The sequence below is a fragment of the Patiria miniata genome, unplaced genomic scaffold (assembly GCF_015706575.1).
Source record: "Patiria miniata isolate m_02_andy unplaced genomic scaffold, ASM1570657v1 HiC_scaffold_3, whole genome shotgun sequence".
NCBI lineage: Eukaryota > Metazoa > Echinodermata > Asteroidea > Valvatida > Asterinidae > Patiria > Patiria miniata.
Window position 1 is genome coordinate 45,978,319 of NW_024037069.1, and position 11,818 is coordinate 45,990,136.

At 40.5% G+C, this 11,818-nt stretch overlaps 3 protein-coding genes across 3 annotated transcripts; 1 reads left to right on the top strand and 2 right to left on the bottom strand.

The window, feature by feature from the left end:
- Positions 1-3,590: 3,590 nt before the first annotated feature.
- LOC119737729 (histone H2B-like) lies at positions 3,591-4,467 on the bottom strand. Its single transcript, XM_038212284.1, has one exon. The coding sequence runs from the start codon at positions 4,412-4,414 to the stop codon at positions 4,046-4,048; it is 369 nt and encodes a 122-aa protein (XP_038068212.1). The 5' UTR covers positions 4,415-4,467; the 3' UTR covers positions 3,591-4,045.
- Positions 4,468-4,707: 240 nt separating this feature from the next.
- LOC119737728 (histone H2A-like) lies at positions 4,708-6,268 on the top strand. The gene has a single exon (XM_038212283.1). It carries the CDS (start codon positions 4,776-4,778, stop codon positions 5,151-5,153), a length of 378 nt encoding a protein of 125 aa, XP_038068211.1. The 5' UTR covers positions 4,708-4,775; the 3' UTR covers positions 5,154-6,268.
- A 670-nt stretch (positions 6,269-6,938) lies between these two features.
- On the bottom strand, positions 6,939-11,244 carry LOC119736860 (histone H3, embryonic-like). Its single transcript, XM_038210870.1, has 2 exons — positions 10,902-11,244; positions 6,939-7,950 (listed from the first exon to the last, which is right to left on the bottom strand). The coding sequence occupies exons 1-2, from the start codon at positions 11,210-11,212 to the stop codon at positions 7,527-7,529; spliced, it is 735 nt and encodes a 244-aa protein (XP_038066798.1). The 5' UTR covers positions 11,213-11,244; the 3' UTR covers positions 6,939-7,526.
- Positions 11,245-11,818: the final 574 nt, after the last annotated feature.

An 11,818-nucleotide genomic window follows, 5' to 3' on the forward strand; every position in this document is an offset into this window, starting at 1 on the left:
GATTTGACATGTACAGATGTTGTGAGATGTACTCTCAATGGATACTTTTACACTATAAGTTTCAAAATGGTCAAAGATTAGGAGCCGAGATCCGAGGGCGAACTTCGCCCGGGCTGTCAGATAAAAACTGAAATGGCCATTCCAGGATTACTGACGTAACTTAAAGGTAGGCCTAATATACAACATTTGCTTTTGATGTAATATTCAGAAATGGGTGGATTTGGGTTTAGTATTTTGTAGCAAATATGTTAATACACTGCCTAGCTGGCTTGCACCTGTTCAAGGATGTGCAACCGATTGCAAACAAAATGTGGACTAACTAAATTTAATAAATTAGGGGCAGTATTTGAAAAAAAATGTATGTATTTTTCCCCAACGGTGGTGGGCCGACCATTGTTGGAAATGGATGTACACAAATTTCACTTGTCTTGAAAATGACAGCACACCAGGTGCCATGATTTCACAGGATGCTTGAGACTATTATTCACTTACAGTCAAGTAAAATAATTTGGTAGATTTGTTTTTAGATGTTTGTAAATGTTGAATACTACCTTTAAATATGATTTTTTTTTTGGTACCTCTTGATGATAACGTGTGTAAACTGACCTCTCATAAAAACTTATATCCAAGACAAATTATTGGGGAAAAGGGGTCAATACTATATATTGGTAATGAAATTTAGAGTTTCTTTCGAAAATGAAATTTCTATTCGAAATTCGAGCCATGTGAATGCTGTTCATACCTCATTCCAAGCGCAAGCCTTGTGAATTTTGGAAGGTGAATTTTGCAACGTGCAGACCTAAACTCACAGTGTGAATAATTGATGGGACATCACAGATTTGTTTTCGCAGTCACACCAAGTATGAATTTGCTGTAACTCAAAATACGATCTGGATCAAGTTTTGAATAGTACTACGGCCCAGAATCAACACTAGTATTTCATGTTTTTTTCCCTTCTAAATCTTGACTTACCAATTTGTTTCCATATATCTTACACTTTTCATGATACAATTAAGAAATGTTGACTGCTGTGATGTGGAATATGGAATGGAAGCCGGGGGGGTGTTATGCATCCGAAGGGCGATATCCCACATCACAGCAGTCAACAGTTGTTTGTTACATCGTGCCAATATAAAGTCAAAACGATAAAGGGTTTTAACTCACTATGCAAGAAATAAATTAAATCACAGATTTTTGATGTTGAAATTTGAGCTTTCCTTCTCAGTCGCAAGGCACACGATCCATGCAAGTGCCCTTCACGTGCACGCAATATAATGTAGAACTTTATACAATGCAGTGTATATGAGGTAATATTTATTCAACGCAGTAAAATATGAAGAAAAGTAGACTGGACATGCAACCAGTATAATTGCAGTCTCCGAGACGTGATGTAACAATTTTTCAGAATTTTTGTGTGTATGTGAAAAGTTAATGGTTTACAACCAAAGGAATTTAATTTTAGGTTATTCTACATGTACGACAAATTGTGATTTCATGTAGATTTTTCTGTGTATTGTAGCAAAACTCTGGAGTTTGAAAGTTTTGGGTTCCCAAACGGTTGAGTTGTATACCTAAAATATATTTTGAGAAATGTAAGTATGCGTTTAAGTCAAAGGATCGTTCTTGATGTACATATTTTAATAGTTCAACATGCATGTATAATCTTGGCTTTCTCTTTTCTGTGGTTAGATTATTTTGAAAGAACGCACAAAAACCTGTACAAGTACACTGTGTATAGACTAACAAGTACACTCAACCAAAAAAGAAAGTCCCCCTTACAATACTTTTTTGTCTAACTGAAAACTATGAGCATCTCTTGCTCAAATAATGACTAATCAGTATAGAAATTCCTTAGCAATCCAGCCATACTCTTTATTTGGCCCAAAACAGTGATACTGTGTACAAATTTATGCAGTTTATGACAAATGATACCGAAAACAGTTGCACTTTTGTTTACGTGTAAGTTGTGGTTCACACTCGCCTTGCACGTATACAAAAGTGCAATTTTTTCGGTACCATTTGTCATAAATTGCATAATTGTGTACACATTATCACTGTATCACATTATCACTGGCCAAACAAAGAGTATGGCTGGATTGCTAAGGAATTTCTGTACTGATCAGTCATAATTTGAGCAAGATGTGCCTAGTAGTTTTTGAGTTAGACAAACAAGTATTAAGGGGGGTCTTTCTTTTTTGGTTGAGTGTAAATTTGTAATGCACAAAGTCTTCCTTGTATGGACACCTTTATTCTGAATAAAACACAACAATATACATGGCATTTATTGTTCCTTCTTATAAGTTGTGTGGCATGTAATGTAAATCAAGAGTGGGATGGGAGGATATCCCCCTATTCCCCCCTTTTTTTTTTGGGGGGGGGGGGGGGTTGAGATTTCTGTATTGATAAAACAAATACTGATCGCAAAATCCTCTAGTTAACACAGCATATAAAGATTAAAAAGTACACGTAGTGAAAAATTGGGGGAAACACTCGCTAGTGTGTAATTTAACAGTTCAGTTGGAAACTGCTGAAAATTGAAGTCTTAAAGGGAATATACATCATTTGCTTTTGCTGTAATTTTCAGAAATGGATGGAATTGGGGGGTTGGAAATATATAGCAAATATAGTTACACTGACTTTTTTGAGGTTTTGGGTTCGAAAATGCTATAAAAACCAAGAAAACAATCATTTTCCTGTAGTCTGGTTCCCTGACTCCATATAAGAAGAAACAGAGCAGTTTACATACATTGGGGAATTGTAAGGTCAGGGAACCAGTCTAGCTGGCTTGTACCCGTTCATAGGTGTGTAATCGATTGCAAACAAGTGCGATGGTCAATTGGGGCCAGTATTTGAAAAAAAGCCAGTTTTTTCCAACGCTGATCGGCTGATCAGCGTTGGAAATTGATACAAAAATAGCACTTTTCTTGAAAATGACAGTATACCAGGTGCCATGATTTTACAGGATGCTTTACACTGTCATTCACTAACAGTCCAGCAAGGTATTTCAAAATGATTTGGTAGTTTTATTTTTTGATGTTTGCAAATGTTGTATTTTCCCTTTAATAAAAGCATGGATATAAAAAGTTTATTTTGTAGGTACCGTAGGCTTCGGCATATGTGTATTTTACTTGCAGTGCAGTTCAATACTTTAAGGGGCATGGGGGGGGGGGTATTGGGGTGTGTCACACGTATGTCGACAACCTTCTAGGTGTTTGTACGTTTATGGAACAGAAACAGAAACAGAAACAGGACTTCACTCAAGGCCGTTGGCAGTGCCTCTCTTATACCACCCCCCATAAGAATTTTGGAAAATGTAAACACATATAAATAAATTACCCAATCCCCCCCCCCCCCCGGCCCCCCCCCCCAATAGCCCGGCCCTTAGACATGATGACATCACATTTTCTTGACCTGCACTTTCCTGTACGTACAAGCCTAGCCTAGCCAGGTTGGGAAGAGTCTGTAAGTGTAATATACACAGGGGTGTGAGTGACCACTGATAAAGAATAGCTGAAAACAGCTGGAAAAGGTGTAAATAAGCTGAACTTTGGAAATCTCCTATACATGTACTTTTGTACACAGCAAGTGAGGGGAAAAAGCTGAAATCCAAAACATAAAGCTGAGATTTCACACCCCTGTATTATAACAAAGTGCACATAAACTTGACATCATTACATCCAGTGGTTGATCTTTTGGGGTTGCAACCCCTTGCTGCTAATGATCAACCCCGCGCGTTTCCTGAAACTAACTAGATCAGTCCCCGACATCTCAGTATTAATTAATTGGGCCTCAGTATTGCAATTGTGTACATGTACCGCTGCTTTTTTCCCCCCACTCCCTCCCTATATTTTTGGATGTCATGTTAATTGTTAAAAAAAAAGCCCAATGATTGTCAAGCTTTTAATTAATAAACGAAAACCTTAAAATTTTATTTTTATCACTTTTATTTCCTAGGCATTTGCACAGACATGAAACTAATCTCTTTTTTTGAATATTTGGTGGCTCTTGAAAGAGCCGGGAGATTTGAAGGTGTTCGGTACACTTCTTATTTGGAGGTGGTGTACTTGGTGAAGGCCTTGGTCCCTTCGCTGACGGCGTGCTTGGCCAGCTCACCGGGCAGGAGGAGACGGACAGCGGTCTGCACCTCACGGCTAGTGAGGGTGGACTTCTTGTTGTAGTGGGCCAGGCGCGAGGCGTCCCCAGCGATGCGCTCGAAGATGTCATTGACGAAGCTGTTCATGATGCTCATGGCCTTGCTTGAGATGCCGGTGTCTGGGTGCACCTGCTTCATCACCTTGTAGATGTAGATGCCATAGCTCTCTTTTCTCTTGCGCTTCCTCTTCTTGTTGGTGCTGGGAGCAGCTTTGGCCTTGCCAGCCTTCTTCTGTCCCTTTCCGCTTGGCTTAGGAGGCATGCTTCTCAAATTTCGAGATAAAGCAATCAGTCGAAAATATACTGCAACTTGCAATTCAGACGTCTATATACCCTCCGCTATGCAAATGAGGGATTCTGTTCGCGATCCTGCCAAATGCCGTGCTTCGCTATTGGTCAATGGCACTCTTGTTTGCACACGGCACTAAAATTTACGGCAGCCGCGTTGCAGCTGTCTCTGCGATTGGTCGATAATGGCGAATGTTCATTGGACAATTGCAGAATCCTGCACAGGATCCTCCTCAGAATCCTCTCGGTGGCTATAAAGTTGCGAAGCACACATTTTATGAGTCATTCTCTGTTTTGATATTGCTTTCTGATTTGCCGAAAGAAATTTGCTGAAAATGTCTGGACGTGGAAAGGGAGGAAAGGCACGCGCTAAGGCCAAGAGCCGATCTGCCAGGGCTGGTCTTCAGTTCCCCGTGGGCCGTGTTCACCGTTTCCTGCGCAAGGGCAACTATGCCGAGCGTGTTGGAGCCGGAGCCCCGGTCTACCTGGCCGCCGTCATGGAGTACTTGGCCGCTGAGATCCTCGAGTTGGCCGGCAACGCTGCCCGCGACAACAAGAAGACAAGAATCAACCCCCGTCACTTGCAGCTGGCCATCCGCAACGACGAAGAGTTGAACAAGCTTCTCAGCGGTGTCACCATCGCCCAGGGAGGTGTACTGCCTAACATCCAGGCCGTTCTGCTGCCCAAGAAGTCAGCCAAGGCTGCCAAATAAACGCTGAACCTTCGTCTTCAAAACCAACCGGCTCTTTTCAGAGCCACCACATTTTCAAAAAAGAGATTGGAAATATCATGTCTGTAGTGTTGAATTTAGTGTGTAATTTAAAAATGATTTAATAAGTCGAAGTGTATTCCTTTATTTCATGGTTAAATTTACTAGTACGTGGGAGTACAATTAACGGGAAGGAAGACCAATTCTTAACCGGCCCGAAAAATAAGGTCTAGGCCTAAGGACCTTGTGCTTAGGGAAGTTGGGCCTATTTATAAATTATAACTTGGTTATCCGACTTATCTGGGCACGGCTTGGGGGGGGGGTGTCTTTTTGTTTGATGAAAATAAACACGCAATCGGCCGGAAGACTGTCGGAGGCTGAGTAAACCGGACGGAGTTTTATCCCTCTGGTCTTATCTTTTCAGAACAGTTATTTGGTTTGAGAAATTTAATATTCCCAGCATTTCATCTCCACCATGCAAAGCCTCAAATCTTGGGCCTACTCGGACAATTATCATTGTCTGGCAGCTTATTTTATTTCAAATTTTAAGAAGAAATAGCCTAATTGATTGAACAAACAAACGTCTGTGGAATTTTTCAAGTCTCATTTTAAAAGTGAATAAATTTAATGAGATTCTAGGTAGGCCTAGGCCTAATCATTGTAGATAACACTGTGTGCAACTGAATGGGAGAGCACTTCGGTGTATTTGCTTTATATAGACGCTTCCAGACTCGGGAGGCAGGCTTATCTTATTTAATACATGCACTGTTGTTTTTTCTTAGACTTTTTTTTTTGGGGATACTTTGCTGGCTGATTTGTAGCGTTGGAATGTAGTGATACTGATGATAGGCCTACATAAAAAATAACGAGGTCCGGTCAAAATTTGAGCAGAGCAAGATAAGAAAGAAAAAGTCCATGACATGTACATCTCAAGATAATGAAGTACAATTGTGTTTTCACATAAAAAATATCACCAAGCTGTATGTAGTGTAAGACATTAATGAAAGCACCACTGGTTTATCAAAAATACGAAAACAGAAAGCATGGAATTATAATGTACATTCCTACTAAATGACCCTAATATTTAATACGTGAGAACAAAAGCAGCTAAAATACATGTATAGTGAAAGAAAGTTATTGCAGTCGTACGTGTACGTACATGTAAACCTGTAATTATTTCCCTGTAAGTTTGATAGTACAAAGTATATGTATCTTCCTGTCTTTTCATGGCAAGTTTAATATCAAATCGTAGTAAGAAAGTCGAGTCACGGACCATAGATCGTCAATAGCGCCCTCAATAAAATCGAACATGCACGAACTTCGGGTGTGAATTGAAGTGCTGGATCGGAGTCAATGTTCGGTTTCGTTGAGGGCGCTATTGATGATCTACGGTCCGTGACATAGACATGTCATGCACATGTTTTGATACTTGCAAGAAAATAAACCAGCAGCACTAAATTGTTACACATGTGTCTATTCGGCATTAATAAAATTAACCAAACAAACAACAAAAATCACAATTTACAAACGCCAGGGCACATGCCATTTTGCCTGGAATTCATGTTGACCCAAAAACTGTGACCCGAAGGCCTTCCATTCCAATATCTTTGGCTACACATAAAAATAAGCCTAGGCTTAGCCCTAGGCCTATATCCAAAACTTAAAAGAAAAACACCAACGTTAAATTACAATACATTTACATGTACATAAAAATGAAACAAAAATCGATTATTAAAAATACAAAAAATATGTTACAATGTATTACGTTGAGAAAAATATTGTTTTTGTAAAAAAAAAAAAAAATCGTATTCTTCTAGGCCTACCAACGGGAGCTGCTATCACATAACTGCTAGTGATAGGAAAATTATTTTGTTCACATCATGAGGTGTGCCTATTGTTCCTGCCCAATCTTGTGATAGTTGGCCTTGTTAATGTTTGCAATCAATGTTTTTAATGGGCAGGATTTCAACTTTAAATAGGCCGAGTGTGAGGAGTAGAAATACATGTAGGCCTACACCTAACTATTTTTGTCAGGCCTAGGCTTACAAGTTACAAATCACTTTTTGTACACTAGTAGTTTAGTAGTAGGCTTAATCAGTAAATGTATTTTTTTTTTCCCTTATAAAATATTTCTGAAAACGAGTCGCTGATAAAAAAAGAAGCAATGAATGGTTGAGGGACGACATGGACGAGGGACTGAGACAAAAACACAAGGAGGGCTGGTTTATTTTTGACTATGGAAGCACGACGGCTGGTTCACGTAAACTGCATTGTACAGTAGTACAATATTATTTTATAAGACATGAATTCTATCTCTTTTTTGACTTTGTGGTGGCTCTGAAAAGAGCCGGTTGGTTGATGGGGACAAGTCCCTGTTTAAGCACGTTCGCCACGGATGCGACGGGCCAGCTGGATGTCCTTTGGCATGATGGTCACACGCTTGGCGTGGATGGCGCACAGGTTGGTGTCCTCGAAGAGGCCGACCAGGTAGGCTTCGCTGGCTTCTTGCAGGGCCATGACGGCAGAGCTCTGGAAACGCAGCTCGGTCTTGAAGTCCTGAGCGATCTCACGGACCAGACGCTGGAAGGGCAGCTTGCGGATCAGCAGCTCGGTGCTCTTCTGGTAGCGACGGATCTCACGGAGAGCCACGGTACCGGGCCTGTAGCGATGAGGCTTCTTGACTCCGCCGGTGGCTGGGGCGCTCTTGCGGGCAGCCTTGGTGGCCAACTGCTTTCGTGGGGCTTTGCCCCCAGTAGATTTGCGTGCGGTTTGCTTGGTACGTGCCATCTTGATTGTATTGCTGCAGAACAGGAATTGAAATTTGAAGAAACCGCTTCTCTATTTATACCCTTTGCACGGGCCCTGTGATTGGTCGATACTGCCTTGCTGCCATTGGTCACAATTGAACCAATCACAAACGCCGCAGTACGGAAGGATCCCACTAAGGATCCCAACTTACAGTTATTGGTAATGAAAAACTGAGTTTTCGGACGAATTACCATTCAAGTAACAATAAAACAACAACAATACAAGCACTGACAAGTTTTACAATCAAAGATGTGAAATGATTGGGGGAAAATTGTTCATATAGGGTGTAATCGAAGAAATATTGACGAGTAAACGAATTCTGGCACGCATGTATTTGATAATGAATATTCAGCAACACGGTTTGCGCGCCGTGCATGCCGTGGCGGTTCCATTGGCCAAGCATGCCACGTGAGCTTTTGTTAGCCTAGCGCGTACGCTGCAATAGCTTTTCTGTGGTTTTTTGTTTGCCCCATGCCCCCCAACATACATGTACATGTACATGTACAAGATGTACACATGTACATGTACATGTACATTACGTGTATATTTAGGATCCGTGGGGGGGCCGGGGGGGGGGGGGAATAAGTATGGAAACCAGATAGGCCTACATGAGCAATTGAACATGCACCTGTTCAAAATTACATCTGCATATACAACAGAGAATTTGCCCCTTTACCGTATAGGTAATTTTATTTGAATTTTAGAGAAAGGCGATTTATAACGCGCTGATCTATTTCAGAACTGAAATACATACATTGTACATGTAGGCCTACGTGCTCAACGTACACGTACGTGTAGTATACATGGTGTACAACATGAGTATGACAAGCGCAGTGCGAGTATAAAAAAGGAAACCCTGAAATGGTGCACCCTATTTTTTATACGAATTTCTGCATGTAGCGTTTTCAAAATCTAGGATATGAAAGCCCAATTAATAAACTTTCTTTTAGTGAAAGCATCATTGAAATCACTCGTGTACTTTTCCAGTTATGGAATTTTGAACACAAACACCGTATTTTTCTAAACCTTGTCCACGGTGCGTGATATTTCTGTAAAAATGAAACCATGTCATATCCTGAAACTGATATCAGAATATGATACTCCCATAGTACATGACTTGTAATAAGTTTCCGAATAGCCAAGTAGAACGAGAAGGCAGGGCAAGACTATAAACTTTTCACATCGTATTTTTTTTTGGAAAGCATGTTATTTTAACATTGGACATGTTGGAAGCAGCAGGTTTTGAAATAGGAGGACCTATAGATCTAGGCCTACCTGTATTTTTATAGGCCTACGGACAACACACACTGACTACCTGACTACAGATACAAAAAAAGTGAATGTAATCCCAATATCTGCATTCATTTGTGGGCTTCTCAGCCCAGTTTGTTTTGGTTTTTATGATAATTAACTATCCCTTGCCTTGTATGTTTAAAGTTGTATTCCCTGTGCTAAAAAAGAGATTCCTATTGCAATACATTTTTTCTAGCAATACAAAAGTTATTCACATTTGAGATATATCTACCGAAAACATCTGCCCATGTTTAGTTATACTTACTACTACTAGTACTAGTGTAGCACTAGCAGCGACATGGAGTTATATAGCTCCATCATCATTCATGTCCGGGGTAGTAGCACTAGCAACGATCATGAAGATGGGGCCGGCTATTCTTACAAATTCAAAATTATTGGCCGTTCTCGCGGGGTATGCTGGTTCCCGCCCCACAATCAGTAGTATCGTTAATGAACCGGGAACCAGTCTGCTCGCAAAGTGCACGCCTCAAAACCCCAAAACGTTAACAAAACCAATATCTTTTGTTCAGATATGGTTGCAGACTTCCAAAGAAAGAAGGGGGGGGGGGTTTAAAAAATTTTGGTTGGAATAAAACAAAAATGAACATTTATTCAAACGAAAGAAAACAAAATGGAATTTGAAGATTAGTGGGAACACAACTCTATTCTGATATTTCTTTTATTTTAATGGGCCGGGGCGGGGAGCTTGGGAATTTAGGCATGCATTATTTAAAGGGAAAATACAACATTTGCAAACATCAAAAAATAAAACTAGGGCCTACCAAATCATTTTGAAATACCTTGCTGGACTGTTAGTGAATGACAGTGTAAAGCATCCTGTAAAATCATGGCACCTGGTATACTGTCATTTTCAAGAAAAGTGGTATTTTTGTATCAATTTCCAACGCTGATCGGCCGATCAGCGTTGGAAAAAACTGGCTTTTTTCCAGATACTGGGTTACTGGCCCCAATTGACCATCGCACTTGTTTGCAATCGATTACACACTGAGTATGAACGGGTACAAGCCAGCTAGACTGGTTCCCTGACCTTACAATTCCCCAATATATGTAAACTGCTCTGTTTCTTCTTAAATGGAGTCAGGGAACCAGACTACAGGAAAATGATTGTTTTTCTTGGTTTTTATATCATTTTCGAACCCAAAACCTCAAAAAAGTCAGTGTAACTATATTTGCTATATATTTCCAACCCCCCAATTCCATCCATTTCTGAAAATTACAGCAAAAGCAAATGATGTTTATTCCCTTTAACTTTAATAATGAAAAGGGCTAAAAAATTGGAAGGCTATGCATGCCTTAGGCCTTTATAAATTACAGGCCTAGATTATATCATGGAGCTATTATGGCTCCATTAAGTGCAGCAAAGAGATCAATTGGAAATGTTCAATTCGAAGCTGGATTAGGACCCCACAAGCGCTAGTAAGGCTCCCCTGGGCCTGGCCCTCCCCTAGCCCTCTGCCTAATGTAAATGAACTAAATAATCCCATCCCGATTTAAAATCAGACCCTTTCAAATTAAATGAATAAAAATGAACACACTTCGACACATACAGACATGAAGTTCTTTCTCTTTTTTTGAAAATGTGTGGCTCTGAAAAGAGCCGGTTGGTTTGAATGATGGAAGTTGACTGCTTAACCGCCGAATCCGTACAGGGTACGGCCCTGGCGTTTCAGAGCGTAGACCACATCCATGGCGGTGACGGTCTTTCTCTTGGCGTGCTCGCAGTAGGTGACGGCATCACGGATGACGTTCTCGAGGAAAACCTTGAGGACACCACGGGTCTCTTCGTAGATCAGACCAGAGATACGCTTGACACCACCACGGCGGGCCAGACGGCGGATTGCGGGCTTGGTGATACCCTGGATGTTGTCACGCAAAACCTTGCGATGACGCTTGGCGCCTCCCTTTCCGAGTCCCTTTCCTCCTTTACCTCTTCCAGACATGTTGCTTGTAGATTCTTTGCTTGACGATCGAATCGAAATGCCGAAAATCAACTGCCGCTAAACTATATAATCACAATGCGGACGTAGTACAGATTAAGTACTTGTGGGCGTATCCGCAGGAGTGCCCATTATGTACCGTGTGCAGAGAGCTAATACTTGAACGTACATGTACAAAGAGCATTCCGTATATATATCCGCACGTACGTACACGTCACAAGCTATGCAAACAACCTGCATAGCCATGAATGTATTACATACATGTAAACATATTCGTGCACCTGCTCGAAAAGAATATATAGCTTTTTCTGAAACGTTGGCTCAAAAGACACACATTTCGACTCAAAAATACAGAACAAATTCATTGAAATCGTGCAGACTTTTATCTTTTGTAGATTTGAGTATCGTTTTATTTACAGTGTTCAACCAATTTTCAAAAATATGCTATACATGTTTGTAACTTTTTAAGTATTCAATGAAAGTCCTTTAGGGAGTTCAAAATAATTATCCCATGCATCGTTTACATGATCAATCTGGTGTATTTAATACACATATTTCAAATATTCCTTTATTGGCCTAAACACAATTATTACTCTTTTTGTCCCGAAG

Coding starts and splice junctions, on each gene's coding strand:
- LOC119737729 (XM_038212284.1), bottom strand. CDS start 4,414: ATGCCTCCTAAGCCAAGCGGAAAGGGACAGAAGAAGGCTGGCAAGGCC.
- LOC119737728 (XM_038212283.1), top strand. CDS start 4,776: ATGTCTGGACGTGGAAAGGGAGGAAAGGCACGCGCTAAGGCCAAGAGC.
- LOC119736860 (XM_038210870.1), bottom strand. CDS start 11,212: ATGTCTGGAAGAGGTAAAGGAGGAAAGGGACTCGGAAAGGGAGGCGCC. Junction 7,951..10,901: donor CTGTACGGATTCGGCGGTTA/AGCAGTCAACTT, acceptor CCTGTTCTGCAG/CAATACAATCAAGATGGCAC.